Source organism: Corvus brachyrhynchos, unplaced genomic scaffold (genome assembly GCF_000691975.1).
Source record: "Corvus brachyrhynchos isolate BGI_N302 unplaced genomic scaffold, ASM69197v1 scaffold188, whole genome shotgun sequence".
NCBI classification, from domain to species: Eukaryota; Metazoa; Chordata; class Aves; order Passeriformes; family Corvidae; genus Corvus; species Corvus brachyrhynchos.
The window spans coordinates 834,326-856,826 of record NW_008239647.1 but is presented as its reverse complement, the minus strand read 5'-3'; the positions used below and the strand labels follow the sequence as shown (position 1 = coordinate 856,826).

At 40.2% G+C, this 22,501-nt stretch overlaps 1 protein-coding gene across 7 annotated transcripts in view; it reads left to right on the top strand.

The window, feature by feature from the left end:
- DAAM2 (dishevelled associated activator of morphogenesis 2) overlaps positions 1-22,501 on the top strand; it is a 205,353-nt gene that overhangs the window by 138,491 nt on the left and 44,361 nt on the right. For all 7 annotated transcript variants that reach the window (XM_017742338.1, XM_017742339.1, XM_017742340.1 and 4 more), the window contains 9 exons: positions 935-1,268; positions 9,317-9,427; positions 10,491-10,594; positions 11,761-11,827; positions 12,740-12,857; positions 14,367-14,505; positions 15,935-15,993; positions 16,384-16,568; positions 17,498-17,815. In XM_017742338.1, coding sequence (XP_017597827.1) covers positions 935-1,268; positions 9,317-9,427; positions 10,491-10,594; positions 11,761-11,827; positions 12,740-12,857; positions 14,367-14,505; positions 15,935-15,993; positions 16,384-16,568; positions 17,498-17,815 — 1,435 coding nt within the window. The remainder of the gene's footprint in view (positions 1-934; positions 1,269-9,316; positions 9,428-10,490; positions 10,595-11,760; positions 11,828-12,739; positions 12,858-14,366; positions 14,506-15,934; positions 15,994-16,383; positions 16,569-17,497; positions 17,816-22,501) is intronic.

Sequence of the window (22,501 nt, the reverse complement as noted above, 5' to 3'; positions counted from 1 at the left end):
GATTCAAGTGTGATGCACATGGTTTTGCATTCAGACATTCCAAAAAAAGCGTACCTACCTGAGCAACATGCTAGAGGAGGCACGAAGTAAACAATGCAATCTAGAGAAATTATTTGCAGCCCTTTTCATGTCCTTGAATCCCCATTTTTAATCCTGGGAACTTCAAATGAAACATTGCTAGAATGAACTGAATTTGAACTGACTTGCCTAATTCCATCCTTTTCTACTGATTTGTCTAGAGGGCTGTTTGCATGGTCTAAATTGACACATCTGGATTTTTTAACCCTGCTTTTCAACAAAAACAGAGGGGCTTTACCATTTACAGAAGAACATGTCCCTTTTAAATATAACATATTCCTATACATAAGTCATGGGATTGGAGTGTAAAGGCAGTGTGGCTAATGGAGAGAGTGGGAATGTGTTTGTCAGTGTGCCCAAATCCTGGAGGTGGAACCTACAAGCAGTATTGGCTGAAAGTTAGAGCTAAGCCTAAAAATGGTTTTCAAGATAGTCTGAACTCATAACTGAAAGTGTGGTGAGAAGTCTGTGTGTTGGGTGTGTTAGCACGTGTGTAAGATGGAACAATTAGAAAGGATCCCTTCAGCCTTGAAAATGCAGCAGCTGGTGAGGTGAACCACAGCAGTGTTTGGTGGTAACTGCAACAAAGAACACAGAGACCAAACAGGAGTGTAAGGTGATAGCATATAATTACCCTGAAACTATGTAACACACCATTATTAGCTGGAATGTTTTCCCTCTTTGTTTGTTTGCTTTGTTTTTCTTGAAAACCTGGGAATTGTTCTGTGAATTTAGGCTAAGAACTAGCCAGCTTTTAAAGATCTAGGGTTGAATAATATGATATCTTTTGAATAAATTGCCTTTGGTCTGCTTTCCTTGTTCTTCCTACCTGTTTTTCTGGTTTTTTTCTTTTCAGGTTTGTAACCAGGTTTATTGAGCTGGATGGCCTGAGCTGTTTGCTGAACTTCTTGAAGAGCATGGACTATGAGACCTCAGAGAGCCGCATCCACACATCCGTTATAGGGTGTATCAAGGCACTGATGAACAACTCCCAAGGACGGGCTCATGTCCTGGCCCATCCAGAAAGTATCAACATCATATCCCAGAGCTTACGGACTGAGAACATTAAGACCAAGATTGCCGTGCTGGAGATCCTAGGGGCTGTCTGCTTGGTACCAGATGGTCACAAAAAAGTCTTGCAGGCCATGCTTCACTACCAAGTCTATGCTGCAGAAAGGACAAGATTCCAGGTAAAAGGAGGATACTTTAACAGAAATACCCAGAATGAGGAATCTCTGCCATGAGTGATTTTTACAGTGCATATATTGCAAACTTGCTAAGTATTAAAAAGGCAATATTTATCATTTTGTTTTAGGAAGGGAAATTCCTCAAATAGATTATCACTAGATATATTTATTTATTTATTTGTTTGTTTGTTTATTTATATTTCAAGACCTATTGCTTATCATTAATGCCAACTTAAAATCCTGTCTATTTTGCCTGAAAATGGAGCTTTGCTGGGCTAAATGAAAGATGATAATCTGCTCATACCTTAACTCGATGGCATTTCTGAGGTGGTAATGATTTTTTCTGTCCTAGAAGCTGAAGCCACAGAATTCCAGGAGCCTCTGTCCTGATTTTAAATCCTTAATTTAGTAATAAAACAATTGCGGGTTAAATAATGGAGACAATGAATTAAATGATGTATGTAAATGATGAGGCACTTCACTTGCCACTTAGCAATCAACTTGTGAATCATCATCACTTAGCAACTGTTGGCTCAAATAACTCCCATTCAGACAATAGAAGGGAAATTCATTCTCAGAGACCTTGAAGTAGGTCAGTGACAGGCTTTTATTGTGGATACTACTGGCTGCTTCTATAGCGTTCCTCTTCCCAGTGAACTGAGCACCTTTACAAAAACATTACAGAATCTGTTGCTGTGTGTGAGGCTGTGGCTCCTTAACTTTGGGATAACCTCACCCATTTACTATTCTTTCATAGGTGAAATGATTAGAGTGGTGGTAAACCAACAGGCACTAGATCCCAATGCCTAACAGTCATTATCTCCTACCTCCTTCTCAGCTAATGGATTTTAGGCTGCAATTACTGTTAAAGTGAATGGGGGAACAGTCTGTGCTGATGGCCACTAGCTGCCAATGCTTGTGTTAGAACCAAGTGCACTGTGGGATTCACTGATGTGACTCAGACCTGGGACAGGGATGCAGGAGATCTTGGTTTGGTATTAACCTATATTTGGCATTGGGAGGTCTGTGCCTCTATGTGCACTGCCCCATTTGCACTGCTTGTCTATTCAGACGTGATGCGTGTCTTCGATACGCAGGTGTGACACGTATGATGTATGGCTCCGGAAGTGAGGGCCTTTCAGCCTCAGTTGGAAGCTCTTGAGCCTATTTCAATAGAGATAATCATAATTACAGTAAAACTTGGTAGGTGAAGAGATTACAGCTGTAGTTGTAAGAATATGTTGCCATTCTTTAGTACAGGAGTAGGATAGGAATGAGCAGTGCAGATGCAGGAAGTAAGCCATGTACATGAGCTATGATGTGGAGGTTAATGGGTACTGCCTGTGGAGGAGAAGGAAAAAAATTAAAGTCAGCTTGTTCTCTAGTAATTAGCTGAAATAAAGAATCCTTCCTGAATTAATATGGCATTCTTTTATACCTGGGAGACAGGTGAGGATAACTTGAGCTGCTTAGCAAAAAGTAGTGGTGACTCACAAGCCTGACTACACTTGTCCTGTGTTAACTTGCCATTACTGGACCAATTGACTCTGCTTAATAAGCTCATGAGGGAGATAGATGCTGAGCTTACCCTAGTTGGATGTTCTCTCTCTCTCTCTCTGTTTCTGTGTTGATTTAAAAGTTACTGAATAACTGAGGTAAGTCATTGCAGGGTAAAATGTCGTAGCTTTTGATGAATCTGGTGGAATGATTTGTGGGTGCTTACCAGTCTCTTACATTCATGAGAAGTACTTTGCATAAATGCTGCTCTTGTCAAAATACTTTTCCATTGGGTTAAAAAAATGAAAGATAAATGGATAGTCTCTCTCTTTTATTTCTTAAGTAAAAAAAAAAGCCTCACCCAATCCCCAAAATGATTTAGCAGAAGGAATGCGTTCCTGTTTGCAATTACTATTACTTGTGTTTAGAGACTGAAATTGGATTTTTCTACTACACTCAGCAATAGCTTGAGTTTAATTTTGAGGAGGTAAGGGTTCATCCAAAGACATTCCTCATGCATCCCCAGTTATTCTTCTAACAGAGAGACTGGGGATTTTTTTAAGTCCTGAAGAAACAAATGTGGTCGTGGTCTTTCTTACCATTTAGAGGAAGTTTCTCTGACACTGTAGCACTTAAAATTAAGAGTGTTACATCTCTTTGCCTCTTGCCCCCCTGCACCTCTGCCTCAGAATGGTCTTGCAGCTTACTGTCAAGAAAAGCATCAGCTGTAACTTGAATATGGGAAGCCATTTTGAAAGAAGGATGAGCTGGCAATGGTTTTTCTATACCTTTCCTGTAAGCATCGAAGATGTGGTGTACAAGGAAAGCCTTTTTTTATCCTTTTTTAATCCTAGTCCTAGTTTGCAAGTATCTGAAGATATCCTTTAGGGGTGAAACTGAACCCTTTGGGGTGAAACTGAATGCTTTGGGGGCTGTGTTTCCTGCAGCTCGAGCAGCTAGCAGCATCATTCAGTGTATTGAAGCGTCCAAAAATGTGGAGCTTGCAGCAAACTTTACACTTTGCAGCTTGACTTTGACCAGCCAGACCAAAACACTGTTATGTTAAAAACTATCCACCACAAGTGGGGAATCTGGCAGAACCAAGAAACAAGAATTCTTTCTGTGAAAGTAATAAAACTGTGAACTAAGCTGTAGGAACAGAAGAAACTATGCAGAGTAGAAATTTATTCCTTTGCCTCTATGGTCCATCATTGCAGACTGATTGTAGCTGGTGGGGGAAGGACAGCTGGGAACTGTAAAGGCACTGCTCAGTCTTTCTCTATATCTAGCTCTGCAAGACAGTGGCTAAAGTAGAGATATAATACAAAAAAAAACAAACATAAAGAGGAAAATAATCTCAAATTTTGGAAATCAACTCAATTCTTGTGAAGTAAAAGTGCAGGGCTTTCTGGAAATTGTACTGAGCTCACTTTTATTGGAATGTCCAACAAAAAACTTACAGGTGATGCTGACCTCAGACAATATCAGTGCCAGTGTTGCTTTTACATAAGTTGCCTTCTAGACAACAGTGGTTGAAAATATTTGCCATCCCATTCAGCCATCTTGCTGTCAGTTTATTCCTCCTCATCTGTGAAAGCTGGCACTTTGTATACTATCTGTTTGAATTTATTTTCAGCTCTTGCAGGTAGCAGTAAACCTAAGTGTCCCACTCTCCCCCATGTCATTTGTAGTGACCAGCACTATGTCCATTGGGGAATCAGGAGGTAAATGTAATAAATATTAATCCAGATCTATGTTTCCTCAAAACCATTTTTTTCCCCTTTTGAAGAGGAATATCATTGTGATGAATAATAATTTGGGGTACATGGTTCTCCTTCCACTCCTTTTTGTAAGAAGAAGGAGAATGATTTACTTACAGCTATCTAAAATTTGAACACCTGAGTAACTTGGTGATGACAACTTTAGATTGGAACACTGATTATATCCAGTTTGCACAAGTGTGGTGGACTGTAAAGATCATGTATTTAGCACAGCAACATAAAACAATGGCATATTTTGTTGAATGTAAGAAGTTATTACTGGTCAGTGTTCTAAACACAACTCCTGCTACCTGGTATAGTTGCCAAAATTTGTCAGAGGACTCAGCAACTAATGAATTAGTGGAGAAGGAAAGCTGTGAATTAAGAGACAGTTCTTACTAAACTTGCATTTACTCTGTCCTGCAATAGCTCCTATTACTTGAATAGAAAACTTACAGTTTTTTACTTGTGTATCTGAAGTCAAAATTCAAATTGCAGTGAGATTCCTGAGCACTATAAATGCTTTTAGTCCCAATTAACCAAATTGCACCAAGTAATACCAGCTGAAGACCATTAATCCAACTCTGCTGAAATATTTCAAAAAGGATGTCTTTGCTTCTTGATGTGTTCTTTCTTTTTTTATTTTTTTTTGCTGAAGTTAATGGAAAATATATATAGAACTTATATGAATATGAAGAACTATTTCCTTAACAAAAAATTTCATGTTTTACCCTGAATTGAAACTGATGTAAAATATTATTTGTTTCTAAATTGCCAGCATTTGTCTACTGACTGCAACTGTCAGTCCCTAACTTCAGTTGGGATTCACTTTAAAGCCCTGGGGACATTCTCCAGAACTTACTCTTTTTTGTTAAGGCTCCAGTATTCACCCAATTGCCTTTTTGTACTGCAACTTCACCCTGTCTTTGATATTCAGTGTGTTTATAGGTCTACCAAAATCATCTTTGTCTCAGTATTTCCAAGAAGATTCTATACTTTATGTTTATGTCTCAATTTATATAGTCATTATTCCTATTTTCTGACATTTTCCACATCATCTTGCCTGAGCTTATCCCTTTGCTTGCTTTAATTGTCAACCCTTTTATTATTCCCTTCTGCCTGGAATGATTCTCACTTTAATGTCCAACAGGGCAGTGTGTAGTTCATCTTAAGATATTCCTTGAAAATTATCCTCTTCAGAGTAATACTCCTTCTTTACTCAAATACCACAATAGCATAAGGCCATGCCTTCAATCTCCTCCCTGAGGCAATCTGGAAAACTCTGTCTTCATCCAATTGTTTGAAATATGCTACTTTGCCTACAAATCCTACTCTGTCCCTTAAAGAAGAGAGATGAAAGAAAACACTTGAAATCCAAGCAATAAATCCTCAGAGCAAAAATGTCGAATTAGGAAGATGAGGCCTTGTTGTCCTTGCTGGGATATTTTTCCATGTGATGTATTCAGAATCAGTACTAGTGTAATTCTGTCACTGGCTCACTGTGTGATCATAAAAATGTTCCTTTATCTTGTTGGGTTTTTTTTCTTGTGAAGATGGAGTTTTATAAAATGCTATGAAAACTGAGAAAGAAGAGTCTCTGATTTTAAAGTTTTTCATGTCTGAATTATCCATTTTATGACTGGTTTCCCTTGTGAAAGGGGCACAATCTGTCTCTTCCCTAAGCTGTTGCCTGTCTGATTATTGTTATGCTTGCTGCTTCCCCTCCTTTTTTCTGCGTCATGACATTGAAGCACATTATACTTTTTAACATGCCATGTTTTGAGACAAACTAGTATTGCAAATTCATAATGGTCTCTTGGCCCAAAAAGTTTATCAGGATGTTCCGGTGCTCTTCCAGCATAGCTTGCTATTTAAAACACTCATCTAGCTGTGGATCCCTGTGGGGAGAAAGAAATTCTCTTTTAGTCTTGAGAGAACCTAGGTTAGATACGGAAAGGAACTGATTTCACTTGCCAATGGAAATATTAACTGGGCTGCTCTGGGCAGAAAACTCTTGTTTTCCTCCTTAATGCTGCTAGAAATTTTGAAGTTTGAGGTGAATGAATAAAGAAAGTTTGATATTGTCAGTTAAAAAGGTGGAGGTCAGGAGCATTCCTTCCAGAGCCCCCTTGCCTGGTTTGTGTTAAACACTGTCAGTACAGACCATAGTTTGTAAGGAGAAATCTGATCAATTTGGAGTTGTAGTAGAGGATCTAACAAGGAACAAGTTAAAAGGCTGTATTCCCCCTTGATTTCCTTCTTCCCTTGAGGGCTCAGCCAAAGCCTTTTGAGGTTTGCTGCAGATTGAATGAAACCCTACTGGTTGTCAGTGAGGAGGAATAATGGGATTAAGTGAGGAAAGTTTTGCTTAAATAGTAGGAAAAACCTTTGTAACCATAAGATCAATTGGGCCACAGAACTGGCTGCCAAGAGGTGTGGTGAAACCTTTTTTCACAGGAAATGTTCAAGTGAAGATTTGAACCTCAGCCATTTGCAAAGAGTTGGAGATATTGGAGTTTGGCCACAGTATGTGGGTGTAGACTCTGACGTTTAGGAATTACAAGAACTTACAGTGTTTCCTTGTCAAGCTGAACAATTACATGAAGATGTGCTGCTCTTCAATTAGATTAGTGCAACAAAGGGGTTTGGGTTTTTTTGCCCTGAATTTGGTTTGCCTCCCATTGCATTCTGCTCGTAGTTCAGTGTTCTAAAATGGGGGATAGAAAACTTTCGGTTTTTTTCTCACAGACGGAAGTCTGTGAGAAAATATGACAGGAATGAAGCCTCTGAAGAAAACCAGCAAAATCATCCTTGGTTTTGATGCTTCTGTAGTGATGGCTAATTCAATTATTCTAAGAAAGCACATGTGCTTTGGATTTCAGTGTCAAAGCTGGTGGTAACAGAATAAAATTCCCTCATTTATTTCACTTCTGCTTGTTTGTCAAGTTGAGCAGTTAGTTTTGTTGGTGAATTTAAAGACTTCTCAAATAGTTTCTGGTTGTCACTGTTAGGATGCTGGATTGAGCTGACCACCAGCCTGGCTCAGTAGGGCATTTCATGTGCTTTTAGGTAAGACTGGTTCCCATTTCTAGCAAAATATTATTTGGTCATAGCACAGTTACTGGGATGTTGGATGAGATCAAAGCTCAAATGCCTGGAATAGGGAAATTTGAAAATTACAGTTGGGAAATGTAGAAGTAGCAAGAGAAAGGAGTTTATGAAATCAAGCTTGTTTGATAATGAACATACTATGCTCATATGTAAAAACAGCTGTCAGTAGCAGTGTATGATAGGTCAAAATATTTTTGCACAAAAACAAGCATGAAGCCAAGAGGTTATTCTTTCCCCTGAAGAATGCACAGGAGGATATTCCTCCTGTTTCTTGAGACGTATTTCCCTGGCTTTCTACAGGAGACAAGATAGACCTGTGAAACTGATGACTAGCAGAGGAAGGATTTTGCTATGAATGAACACTTTCAGTCCCCAGGGACAAAAGACTGACTAGAGGAAAATGAGCTTCCTTATTCAGCACCATAGCTTCAAAATGTTATTTAGATGGTCTGCTGAGCTGAACATTAAAAAGTTATTTTTGTCTTTGTTATCCCTCTATAAAAGGGATATAACATCTTATAACATCTTCCTGGGGAGACTAAACAGAATTCTCTCTTTTTTAGTGTGACAGCAAAACAAATATATGAGTGTGAGGCATTTATTATTAACGCTGGAGTGAAACTCATACAGTTGAACTGGCAGATCTCAAGTGGAATTTGTTACTCTTTCAGTAAGGAAAATCATCCTTGGAATTATGAACTGATCAGAGAAGATCTTGAAGAGAAGATTAATGATGATCAGTACAAAGCTAAAAGTAGAGTTGCTTTCATGGCTAATCAGTTTCTGCATATAACTTCTTTGGTCAATATTCAAGTGGAATTAATCCTAAATAAGGCAAAACCTACCAACGTTATTTGTCTAGTCTTTTTCTCCTTTGTCTCCTGATGTTCACAAGATTATGGTAAAATACCAATATGTATGCAGAAATTAGACCAAAAGCATGCCTGTGCTGAGCACCCCCTGAATGCTAAGTACCTCTGTTAGTTGGTTAACAGGGGGACATGCAGCCTCTGGGGAGAACTTCCAGCAGCCTTTCAATATATAAACAGAGCTTATAATAAAGATGGAGAAAGGCATTTTGCCAGGGCCTGTAGTGGCAGGACAAGGGCTAAAGGGTTTAAACTGTAATAGGCTAGACATAGGTTGGATAAATGGAAGAGGTTTTTTTATGATCAGGGTGGAGATGGTTGGGAACAGGTTGGCCAGAAAAGTTGTAGATGCTTCATCCATGGAAGTTTTCAAGGCCAGGCTGGATGGGGCTTTGAGAAACCTGGTTTGGTGGAAAGATGTCCCTGCCCATGGCGAGGGGGTCAGGACTAGATGATCTTTAAAGGTTATTTTTAACCCAAACCATTCTATGAGTCTTTAACATGGAAAATGGAGCTTAACTGCACTTCCAGTGGAGATGTGTAATTCAACTTTGAGCTTTGGAGCTGTATGCACAGGGGATATTCCTGTGATTTGAAAATCCATAAAAGGAGCTTGCCAAGAGGTAATAATTGTCTGCTTCATATTAAATGGTGGTAAGTGAAGGAACAAGGAGAAATCTTTCAAGGTTCAGGCATAGGCTTTATTACTCAAAAGACAGCTCTTTACAATTATCTCCCCCTGTATACAGAAGTGCAATCTATCCTGCAAGGAACTGGCTTATGTCCTCTAACGCTGTTTGCTGTTCTGTTTCAGTCATTGTTAAATGAGCTCGACCGGAGCATGGGGCGATACCGAGATGAAGTAAACCTCAAAACAGCCATCATGTCTTTTATCAACGCTGTTCTGAATGCAGGCGCTGGTGAGGTGAGCCACTGCCCTGGAAATTCCTTCGAAAATGTTACGTTTAAATTAGTTTACCTTGGAAATAGTTAGTAGATTAAGTCACAAATCTTGTGGTAGTGAGTGGATATAGTTAGTGGAAAATAATGCTTAGTTGTTCAGATCAGTCTTACAGTGTGTTCCATATTATTTCATTTCAAGCTTCTTCAATAGAACATAGACTATTTACACTGAAGTGCTTACTTTGGGTTGGTTTTTGGTTGCTTGGTTGGTTTTTTGCTGTTTTGGTTATGGGGTTTTTTTTGTTTGTTTGTTTTAAGAACTGCAGAGCATTTACCTTTTTATTTCAGCCTCTTTGGAAAATATTTTGGTTTACCTTCAGAAATGTTTTGAAATATTAAGTTGTTTTGACTCAAAGCCAAACTCAAAACATTTTAATTTTAAAATATCAAAGGGAGACATTTCAGAAAAAAGCCCCGTTGTTTTACTTTTATTAACAAGGCTTCCTTTTGAGTCTGGAGGATAGTTTAAACTGATTTATTTCATAAAACGTGTTACTTTTGTGACATGGGCTTTTTTGTCTTTTTTGGTTAAACCACAACAGACAACAAGCTCATGAGAGCTGTCTGACAATGTATTTGTCTTTGTCTCTGGGAATCCTGTAACATCCCAGTGAATAGATGTCAGAAGGTCAGAGTATGTGATTTTATGTATATGGTTTTATGACAAATAAACAGAAAAACCAGGAGGAAGACTGCAATACTGTTCATCTGTAACCAGGAGGGGAACCTTTAATGGACTAGCAGGAAAAAAGCCAATAGCTTCTGTTCCTTATGGAACGACATGGACTGTGCTGTCCTTATGACTGCATATGTAAAATTCAGAGTACATACCTGTACTTTTAGGTGAAATGGAGGCAAAGGCATTAATTTCTTTTTTACTTACTTTACTGGAATTAATCATCATGTGAATTTGGTGCCAGGATAGAGAATATTAAAAAGGGAAGAACTGAAGTTTTAAGTAATTTTTTTTAATGTGATTGACAGCTTTTGAAAACAAATAACTTGGTTTCCCCCCATTTTTTAAGGACAATTTGGAGTTCCGATTGCACCTCCGATATGAGTTCCTAATGCTGGGAATTCAACCTGTCATTGACAAGCTCAGAGGACACGAGAATGCCACACTGGACAGGTAAGACTTATTTTTGGACAACAGCTACTGATGAACAGAAAGACTTCTTAGAAACTCTTCTTTATTTGAGACAGCTGTCTCTGTCTCCTCCTGAAACTGACTCCCTAAAAAAAAAAAATTAAAAAAAATATTTGTCCTTAACATCAGCAGATGAGGTAGGAAATATACATACTAAGCTGGCAGAGGCTGTGGCAAAAGATTTCCTCCATTGCAATTCTAAAGCAATTCTAATTGCTTTCTCTTGAAGCAAATCTGGAACAAAAGCGTGTCCTGGTTGGAGGGAGGGAAGCCTCCACTGAATTCATTGAGACTGAGTATGCCTGGTCTAAGTGCAGGTTCTGAGTTTCCAAGTTGTATGTCTGCAGTTTGCTGCAGAGCTGGAACCAGAATGTTACTTTTGATCTGCAACATTATAAACAAGAATAAGAGAATCTGTCCTATAGGTAATCTGTATTCCTTTGGACAGCAACCAGGAGCGTTTAGGAGGGGCTTAGGGCACTTTTGGATTTTGGAAGTTAGTCAAGAGAATAACAGAGGTTTGCAAGGATCTCGGATGCCTGGATTACATAGACTCTTGTGTCAGATATATACAGTGCCACAGTCTTTCTCCACATCGTCTGCTGTGCTCCAGTCTCTGTGTAAACCAAGTCCAGATGTTCAAATGTGTCACTCACCAGGTCACCCAGATCCAAACATTGTCATGCTGCTGTGCTTATCAATAGGAATATCTAGAGACTGCTGTGAACTGGTCCACTGAATGCACCTCTGCTCCACTGTTAAGAAGAATCAACTTGTTAATGATCTAATAGATGGCTAGCAAGTATGGTGTGGACTTTTCTGAAATGTGTGATCACTGCAGGCATTGCATTAATCAAAAACATAATGTCCCTTTCCTATTTTATTGGGGTTTTTTGAATCTTACCTCAACACAGTGACTTGGCACAGTTACAGAGCGTGTACACCTCTGCCAGCCTTTTCCTTTGGCCTGTCACTGACCCCCTTGCCTTGCATACCTATGACAGCACTTCATGTAGGAAAGGCTTGCCAACTTCCATATGTTCTAGCTGAACTGAGGTATTGCTGCTTCTATAGTGACACACTTAGTTTCTAAGTCTGAATCATGCAATGAACATTGGCAGATGTTTTGTTTTTCTGTTTCCTCTTAGACATTTAGATTTCTTTGAGATGGTCAGAAATGAAGATGACCTGGAGCTTGCCAAGCGGTTTGACCTGGTAAGTTTTTCTTTGGAGTACCTGAACTCGACAAAGCTGAACTTGCATCCACTCGGGATGCTTGGTGCAAATTTCCTTTGTGCTCCCTAAAACTAACGTTTGACTTTGATGCTGAGAGTAGCCAATGCTCTTGTTTTCACTGTTTCTCATTTAGCAAGTAGGAGATATGTGGTGTGTGAACAATGAAAACAGTGATCACACAAAGGACTTCTGATGAGTGTCTTTGATAAAAACTTCTTTCTTTTGTTTGCCTGAATGTTCAGGAGTGAAGGAGGTTCTCAATCCTGCTCTCAGCTTCTCAGTCCTGATGATCTGGATGCCTTCTAGTTTCAGACATCCCCTTTACAGGACTATGGGTGAAGTTTAGGCTATTTTCTGATACTCTTCCCAAGGTTACATGAAACTCTGATGAAGACTGTTGCCTTGGAGCCTGTGGAGAGGATCAGTATTTTAGAATATATGGATTTCAAAGATGAACATAAAACAAAGACAAGCTCTGGCATCAATAAAAAGCTGTAGGGTCCCAAATGGTTTAGTCTCCTCTTTCTTTGTGAACACCTCTTGCTGCACACAGATACAGAACAACTGTCCCTTTCTTTCTTAGCTTCTACTGTTTGTGCCACCAGTTCCTAGGACCCAAATGTTTTGCTTGTTCCAGAACAGCTTCTTGGTGGCTTTGCATGCCTCCTGCCTTTCTAGCCCTTTACTTTGGGGATCTTTTCCATACTGGGTAGGGATGACAAGGTTGGTGTCAAGGACCCTTGTGTCTGTTACTGGAACCTGCAGCTGGACATGGCAGGAGATTTTGCAGAGGTCCAGTTGCTGAAAACTTGCCTGTCTTTGTATTGACTGGACCTTTCACAGTTCAACAGGCTTTCACTGTGGATGGTTTTTCCTCTTCTCTCACTTCAGATCCACATTGATACAAAAAGTGCCTCTCAGATGTTTGAGTTGATCAAGAAGAGATTGAAGCACACAGACGCCTATCCCTATTTGTTATCCATCCTCCAGCACTGCTTGCAGATGCCATGTGAGTACATTTACAGGTTGCCAGAGCAAGGGGCATTGGAGAACTGGGTGAAGCTTTGGTGTATGTACAAGTTCACAGATAGCAGGGCACACACTGCCCTTGTCTCCCATTCAGTACCTGGCTGTGGCTGATGAACTTGGTATCTTACATTGACTCCATCCAGCAAAATTTTTGTCGCAATACTTAGGGCAGCAGTTTGACCTCTCTGCACTTGCAAATAAAATTAAGTGGCTGAGACATTCCAGCTAGTCACTGACAAAGCTTTTAATGATTTTAAATTTGAAGTTTTAAAAAAGACTCCTTGTGCTGTAGATCAGGGAATTCCCAGAAATAGATAGCATTTTGAATATTAAAAAAAGACACTGAGGATTTTTTCTGGTGAAACAGCACAGTACTGGAAGCTGTTCTGCCACTGGGAAATTCCACAGTAAGTCTTCAGGCTGCTATCTCATGGCAATGCATCAATGGAGAGCTACTAAACTCAAAGTGAAAAATAATATTGGCATTTGTTTCCAAAGGAAGTGATAAGAATCTTCTTGTTAACTGCAATAAAATAATCTAGTTGTGCATCCAGAATGTAACAGCAAGATCACTAAAGAACTGCCTGCCGTCATCCTGTTATGTGTGAGGTGCTGGTCTTCCATTACTTTCATCCATATTTGAGCAGTCAGATTGAGAAGGGAACATGAGGGAGATGTACTATGGTGTGCTTTTCAGAAAGTAATGTGATATGTTCTCAGGCTCTCATTAGATTCAAGTACTGCTGTGCACAAATTCAAACAACACTTTGTCTCAGTGGCCTCTTTGATATTACTCTTTAGAACAGCACTTGAGCTTTACATATTGACTGGGATTTTTGGTGGCAGAAGGACTAAATCCTGTTAGGCCAGGACAGGATTGTACTGGAGCAGTTATAAAGAATCTAAAGATATAGGTCATGTAACTTAGAGAGATGAGGTGAACTTTATGTTGCTCTGGCTCCTCTGTTTTGATATCCATGGGATCAGTCCCTTTCTGTCAGCCCCTTTCAGTCCCCAGTCAATTTCTGTTCTGTATCTCCACACTTTCTGGTCATGTTGTATGAATTTTTCATGCCACTTGAGTTTTACTGACTTGCAGATAACCAAGCATGCAGATAGAACATCTCATTGTTTTTTCAGTGCCCTCAACATGAAGCCCCAGAAAGCACTGAGTATTAATTATTACAAAGGAATCCTTTTTATAGACATTTAAAGTGCAAGTTATAGCTAGCCTGTCAAAAGGGTTGCATAGCCTGAATGTGCAAATCAGGCAGAAAGTTGCCCGTGCCTGTTATGTGCTGTTCCAGTATGCCAAGTGTTTGTCAATAATCTGCTAACAACTGTTCAGAGTTAGTCTTTGTGTTCTGTAATTCATTGCATACAGGACTGAGAGGAAAGGTGGGAAGGAAAGAATGCCAGTTTGTTGGCAGGTCTGTGCACTTCAGTGTGGAATTGGAAGTTCTCATGGGTTGGTCTTTTTTCCATACAGATAAGAGGAATGGAGGAAACTTCCAGCAGTGGCAGCTGTTGGACAGAATACTCCAACAAATTGTTCTTCAGGATGAACGAGGAGATGATCCAGATATAGCTCCATTGGAAAACTTCAATGTCAAAAATATCATTAAAATGTAAGCTGATTATTATTTCTTATTTCTGTTATGCAGGTGTAAGGATATGATCAGTGTGCAGGTGCTTAGGAGATAAAATATCATATGTGAGGACTTTCTTATTTCAACTTACAGCTTCTCATTGTCTTGTTAAGCAGTTAAGTCTTCTAAGTAGTTTCCTTCTAATGACATCTTAGCTTGGCAGTATCTTCTAGCAAAGTCCTTGTCTTTGACTTCTAGTAAATGTTAATCTGGTTAGAAGAGCAGAAAAAATGCTCAGATTTTATAACAAGGCTTCCTCATGTGCCTTTTTATCATTCAGGATGCTCATGAAAGCTTTCCTTGATACTGAAAACAATAAAAATAATGTCATCATCTCTATGTAGATCCCATTCCTCACTAATGAACACATGGTTTAAAAAGATTGCAAATAGGGGAAAGCAGTCCCCACTTGACACACAAAACCTCTTACCTCTTCATAAAATGTCTGTTTGCTCTCACCCACAGACTTGGTTGAGGGCATTACCATTATTTTTTCCCATAGGATGCATCATTTGAGAAGTCTAGCTACATGAGCTGGCTCTCATCTCAACTTCCCTGTTCTCAGTCCTTTTTTAGCCAAACTTTTGGATTCTTCATTTCATCCAACTGCCTCTGCAGGTAAATTCATGGCCCATTACCCTTCCAAATTATCCACTGAAAAGAACATTTATAGAACATAAGTCCTATATGAAACCAAATTCTCCTGTACTAAAAGTTTTACAGTTCCTCTTGTTACAGGCATGAGCCAAAATCGAAACTGATTTCTTGTCATGGAAAAATACAGTGGTGTTGGATACCAGACTTCATTGTAGATTTCATGCCTGATCTTCCCTTTCTACTTTCATAGCTACTCCTCATTCTGCATATCTAATCAATCCCCAGCATGCCCTGCATATTTTCTGTCAGTAATAGGAAATAGCTGTGCCAGTATGAGATATGAGAATTGCCTTGTTACTGATATATTACCCAATAGAGAAGTGTTCTTCCTCCTTGTAAGAAAAAAGATAGAACCTCAGAAAGTAGGAAAAACAATGGTAATCTGGTTTTATATTAAGGATGGGGTAATTTTTAACCCATACCATCTGGGATTGTGTTGGTGATGTCTTCTTTCTTTCAAAATAAGTAGAGTTGGCACTTTGAGAGCATCACCTGAAGACAGGAATGTGTCAGGTCTTTCTTCCCCAGCCATTCCTTTATGCCTTTTATGACACTGAGTAACAAGGCATCATATTTGTATTAGCTGTAGGCTAGGGAGCAGAATCTGGATCGAGAAGGACCACTGGCATGATGCTGTATAAACTTGTACGCTCACCGGGTTTCCGTTTGCTGATCACTACATGTAATGGCCATTTGCCTTTCAACCTGGGTAGCTCAGAAAAAGTTTAAATTACCTCATTTCAACTTTCAGGCTGGTGAATGAAAATGAAGTCAAGCAGTGGAGGGATCAGGCAGAGAAGTTCCGGAAAGGTGAGTGCATCCTCTGTGCTTGGGTAGGCAGAAACGGAGGCAAGACTGATCCCAATTCATTCACAGAGCAGCAAGCAGCACAGCTGGGCACAACTTCTCCTTTTGCATACATTTTGTTCATGGTGAACAGTTTATGTGTTTCACAGGGTAGGGGTCCCCTCAGTCCTCACATGAAGTGATTTTACAGTCTAACCGAAACTTGGGCATTGCTGTCTTGATCACTGAAGGTCATTGTCAGGACGGTCAGACTCTATTTTCTTTTTCTTGCTCTCATTATACATCCCTGCTTGAGCTGACAGATTTGTCAGCTTTATTTCAGCATAACCTACATCTCCTCAGGGGCTGTTCATGAGCTTTTTGTCATCTGTCCCACTTGCATGTTCCCCCTAGACCATGCTGAGCTGATGAGCAGGCTAGAGAAGAAGGAGCGGGAATGTGAAACAAAGACCCAGGAGAAGGATGAAATGATGAAGACACTGAACAAAATGAAGGACAAGCTGCAGAAGGAATCCTTGGAGCTGCGCCAGACCCGAGACCAGATGAATGATCTGGTGGCTCAACTTAATGAGTTCTCGGTATGAGACTGGGAGTTTTCCCCATCCTTTTTTAAAGGCTGCTAACTAGTGAATGGTGAACAAAAGCTTATTTTGAATGAAGCACATCTGTGGTCATAATAGAGAATATTTAGAAGCTGCTCATCTTTTAGCTGAGACCAAAATCCCTGAGCTGGTGGTATAGAATGGTTAATGCATGGGCTGCTTCATTCCTTCTCCTCAGCTGCGTTCCTTGCAGGAGCTGCTGAGGCACACGCGTCTTCTCCAGCCACAATTTTCACTGCTGAGTGGGGTAGCCCTGGTTGTTATTTCAGTGGAATAGAGAGAAACCTCCCTGATACAAAAGTATATTTAGGGAAGAAACATGATTCCTATTATGCTGCAAGAGCATCTGAACTGCCTTGGAGTTCTGCAAAAGTGACATTTGCAGGTGCTCCCTCCTGTTTGGTGCTCCTTCTATCCCAGCAGTGTGCCTGAGCCACAACTCACCAGAACACAGCCCTGAGAAGTTAGACACTGCAGAGAGCAGATTCATTCCCTCCTCCCCTCTCCCAGTTTGCATTAGTGGGGCCTAATGACAGGTATTCAGTGTTTCAAACCCTTAGCTTTTAAACCCAGGAGTTCAAAAGTTCATAAGATTGAACTTTTCTCTTTTTTCATACATAAGGAGAAAATAATACATTTTGGCTTCTTTTACCAGCTTTCTGTTTTTCTGAGCCATTTATGGTTCTTTTTTTCAAGCTCTTCTCCACAACTCCAAGGGCTTGAAACTTTCTCTTAAATGAAAGCTGAGATTCCTCCCTTTATTGCATGGCTTTGAGTGCAGGAGGCTTTAAAGAAAACATCAAATATTTTGAAAGCCGTAATAAAATCACATCAGCTGGCAACATGGAGTTATTGTGCCTTTTAAAATGTTTGCTTTCTTTTTCTCTGTGTTTTTTATTTTCCAGCAAGGGGGCACCATTTCCTTCCCACCCCCACCACCCCCTCCTCCAGGTGGCCCATTAGCTTTGTCCACTTCTCACATGTCTGAGAATTTGCCACCGCTGCCACCTCCTCTGCCCTTCTCCAGCTGTCCTCCTCCTCCTGCTCCACCACCTCCTCCAGGAGGACCTCCTCCTCCGCCAGGAGCACCACCTTTCTTCAGCATGGGGGTGCCACCCCCTTCAACAACCACCTTCACCACTGGTGGCCCCAGTCTGAAGAAGAAATCTATCCCGCAGCCTTCACATCCACTGAAATCCTTCAACTGGGCTAAGCTGAGTGAGGTAAGAAACTGCATTACTCAATTAATTTACTTTCTGAGTATTCCCCAGTGTTGATTAATGCCATGAAATGCAAAGTGATAGTGGCTTTCTGTGGGCTCTGGTCAGTAGGAGTCATTAATTGTCATGAGGGAGTCTCTCCAGTTCTCCAGCAGTGCAGCACATCCCCTGTGATGAGCAAGGCGCTGGATAGATTGAGCTGCACAGATCTTGGCATGCAAATGACCTGGTTAAGCAAAGCTGTAGTGGGGCTGAATATGTACATCAGAGCTGGACATCTGCAGGACTGATGAGCTGCCATCACTTGTGCACCAGGGAAAAGGATGAGCAGAGCCAATGTGGGCAAAACATGGTGAGAACCATCTAGAAGATCAGCCACCTCTACTGTGGCAGGAGGCATCACCAAGGAAAGAAAGGTGTCCTGATTCTCCTCCCTGTTAGTTCATGCCATGAGGGAAGCTGCCTCTCTCCTTGAACAGTTAGATCTCTGTCTATTGGTGATAAAACTCCAGGCTGGCAAAAAAACCCCAGAGGACTTGGATTCTTCCTGTTGCACTCATTTTCTTCTACCTTGGTTGTGTCTCCTTCCCCTTCACTTCTCTCTCTTTCCTCTCTCTCTTTTTTCCCTTCTTCTTTTCCCTCCCCTTCTCTTCAGGTCTTAATTTTTTTAAATGATTTAGAAAGAAAAAAAGTGTCTGTGTTGAGTTTGGATTGCTGCCTAGAAACCCAGGTTCTCTTTTAGACTGAAACTCACCCAGGGCCCAACTCCGGCATTTGGAATGAGTGTCCAGGGACCTCTGGAATGCCACAAGAATTCTCTCTCCCCCTCTCCCCTTTTCTTTAAAATAAAGTGAAGTGAAATATTTGCTGCACTGTCTGTGCTTGTCTGTCAAGGCCACGTGGGGGGTGTGGGAGAGAATGTAAGGACAAGAATTTATTTTCCTTTGCAGAACATGGGACTTAGTGCTCTGAAGAAAAGAAATAATAACTAATATATATATATATGAATTTATATGAAAAAGAGAGAGTCACAGGTGTTTCTGTTTAGTGTACAGTAACTCTAGGCTTATCCTGCCCTCTGGATAAGAGTGACGGCAGCTGTGCTAATAAAATTGAAGACCTGGGTGGTGAGAAGGCTAAAAGACACTATTTTGAGGAAGGCAAAATAGTTGGGAAAAGGGGCATAAGAGGGTGGGGCCTTTGTTTTGGGGTGTCTGCCAGTGTTAATGTTTTGAACCTGGTATGGTCTCTGCAAAATGGCAGAGGTTGTGGTGTCGATACAGGTGTCTCACATTGTCACTTGGGTTGCCCTTTGCTGTGCAATTATTTAATTTCACTGACTGCTGGAGAAGCAGATATGTTTTGGTCATCTTCCTCAGTTATCCTAGATTTCCTGCTTCAGTATCTTTCTATTCACATGGATATGAATCGACTGAGCACAAAGTCACGAGTAGATTGGATGGGCCTTGTCATGCCTTGTGTGACCTTTGCTGTACTTATGTGGTGTTCTCCTGAACTGAGCTGTCAGAATAGCCAGACTTGAATGAATGAGGACTCAGAACAAGCACCATGTCTGGGAGCAGCACATCTCAATTTTTTGAGCCTGGGAAACTGAGGCTTGGAAGTGTGCATAGTATTTTTGTGGTTTGTGGTAGGGGTTAACTTCCAGTTCATGTGAATACAATTTTTCCCCACGAAAACATATTGAGGAACAATACATGAAACACAGCAAGGTGAGAAAATGCAGTGTTAGCAACAGCTGTACATAAAGTTAGGGCCACAAGCAGGTCAGCTATTCAGCTTTTAGTTATCTCTGCATACTGTTTAGACCACCCTTCTCTAAGCAATTAGTACAGAGTCTCTCTCAGAAGGATTTTCAAGTAAGTAGGAAGATGCTGCCAGGACTGAGGCAGCAGCCCACGTGAGAGCAAACTCCTCTCTGTCCATGCAGCCTGCCTTGAGGGAGTGAGGGAAAACCAACAGAGGCCAAGAGGAGTGTGGACAGGGCCGGCTGAGAGGGATTTGTCTGCAGTATACTTTCTCAGTAGTGGAATCAAGGCTGTTCTCCAGGGCAATTCATATGACACGTTGTTTTCCAGTGCTGATTTTGTATTTGGAAGGAAAGAACTGGGCTGTTGGGTGTTAGGAGAAATATCAAATGTAGTCAAGCTCTTAGCAGTTGACAATAACAGATTGTCCACAGTTCCCATGGGCACCACAAAAAAAGGTTTGACTGGAAAGGATCAGTGCTTCTAACAAGGAAACCCCAACAGCCCACTAATTTCCATTGAGAATTAGGGACTTTGTGATAGCTTTGATGTGAGCTAATGATCAGTGGCAAAGACATTTAGATGCATGGATGGGCTGAGTTCTGATGAAGCCCTTCCACACCACAGCTCCATTCATACAGCACTGTAGCATTGTGAATTCCATTCATACAGCACTACAGTAGTGCTGTGCCAAGGATCTCTGTTTTTTAAGAAAAAGATATTGCTATATAACCACTGTAATATCCTGGAAAGATTCCTTTGTTTCTGGGCAGCAATGCTCTCTCACTCTGAGTTTTACATAACACCAAAGGTCAATCAGGGACTAAACATTTATGGTTAATCCAAGCAATGAAGTGGTTTCAAGAATACTGGAAGTATGGATTAATAATTACCAATTTAATAAATATAAACATATTTATTTGAAGTTCTCAGAGTAAATCAAGTCAGCCTTCGACTGCTCTGCTTGTTATCTCATGGCTAGAGAAGCAGCTTCCCATCAAGTGTCCTGGTAATGACTCTCATCAGTGATGTCAGGAAGGCTTTTTTTAGCCAGCCCCAAATAGATCTGACTGAAATAGCTTCATAAGAAAGGTATTTGTATATAGGAATTTTTTTAAAAACCCAAACCACACACACATAAAAACAAACCAAAACCACCAAACCCAAAATAGCCAGTCGCGTAAACAGGAAATGTTCATTTTGACACTAATTTTTAAAAAAATGTTTCTATAATGTTATCAATGATTAGGATTTCTGAAACTTTCTTCCTAAAAGCAGCCTGAGGTTTATGGCATAAAATGATGAAGGACTGCTGCTAGAGATTCAAAGTCAATGGAAAGAGTTTTCCAAATTCTCATTGTGAAGCTGCTCGTAACAGCTGTGGTGGTACCTAGGCCTACAATGAAATAAAACAGACATTTTTATTAAAAAATGGGCCAAAAATGCAGCTTCTGCCTGAAGTGGATTTTTCTCACACTGAAGAAAGCATTTAATATCAAGACAAAAGTTTGGAAAATGTGCTTTGTTTATATCACTTTTCAGATTCATAATGGAATTCTGAATTGAAATTTTAAGTTGCTTCTACTTTTCTGGTTAATACTCTACAAATATTAACCCACAAATAAGCAGGATTGCCTGCTCCAGTATTCACAGAAGACTTATTGTTTCCATGGTTTCTCTGGACCTTCAGGTCTAACAAAAGTACTGTAAGTTTTCACTCATGCTGTGTGGCTACTGAGGCATGATGGACTTTGATGCCTTCCAGAATACCATTATTTATCTATTGGGGTAAATAAAATCATCCTTTAGATGTAGCAGAGGACAGCTTGATACGATTTGTAGTGCCATGAAACACTCCTTTTCCAGTGTCTGTCAGCAAACTGGGATTCACTGTAAAGGTGGAATGATGCAACTGCTACAGCAACTGAATTGTTAAACGCAGCATCCCAAAAACTCATCTTGACAGGGCAAATGCGTTGTCAATACTTGTTCTCATAATAAGGTGTTTCTTGACCTGGTATCTGTCACCATTTTGTTAGAGGATGCTGGGAAGTTCACAGGATTTGCTTCTCAAAGTGGGCCAAGACTTCCCAAAGCAGAGGAACCACAGATCTTGGAAGAATTCATTGGAGAATGAATAAATGAATGACTAAGTAAATAAAAAAATAGAGATGGAGAGAAAAACACTACAGAAAAAATGTCTGCTCTTTTCTTTTTATTTTCTTCTTTTTCTTTTTTTTCTTTCTCTTTTTAAAGACAGAGGAAAACAAAAGAAAAGGAATAAAGAATTTATTTTTAAATTGTTATTTAGGGACCATAAATATTTTTATGGTGCTGAGAGAATCATTTATCATAACAACCACATTATGCAAGTCTGTTTCTCTTAAAATGCTCTGTCTTCTCTGGCTGATGACAAGGAACTATCAGCCAGTTAATCCATAACTGTGTAAACTGTGTATCAAGAGTTCAGTCTAGGAAATTATCTGGCAGCAATATGAAAATTTTCAAGGACAGAGCTTATAGTAGAAATAGAAAGGACAGGCCCATTTCAAGCGTTATGTATAACAAAAATTGTTTATACCTCTGCTTGCCTTGATTTTTTCTTTGCCTGCATTAGCCCTAAAATTGGATTGCTTTGCTCAAAGTTCTGTTTGTGCACACCATTGCAATGGGTGCTGCTTTGGAATTTGTCTTTCTGCTACAAGTAGCATATAAACCATCCTGTACAGGACCAGATTCAACCTGCTCTTAAAATGAATCTTAATTGAAGTCAGAATCATTTTCACTGGGTTGTTTTCCTGGGAAAGTAGGGGGAAAACTACTCTCTGCAGTCCCTTTCTGAGTCTCAGAACTTCCTGTTTTGGCACCTTTGCAGTTCATTCAGACGAGACTGTTTTGTAGGACATTTTTGCTGTTCTTG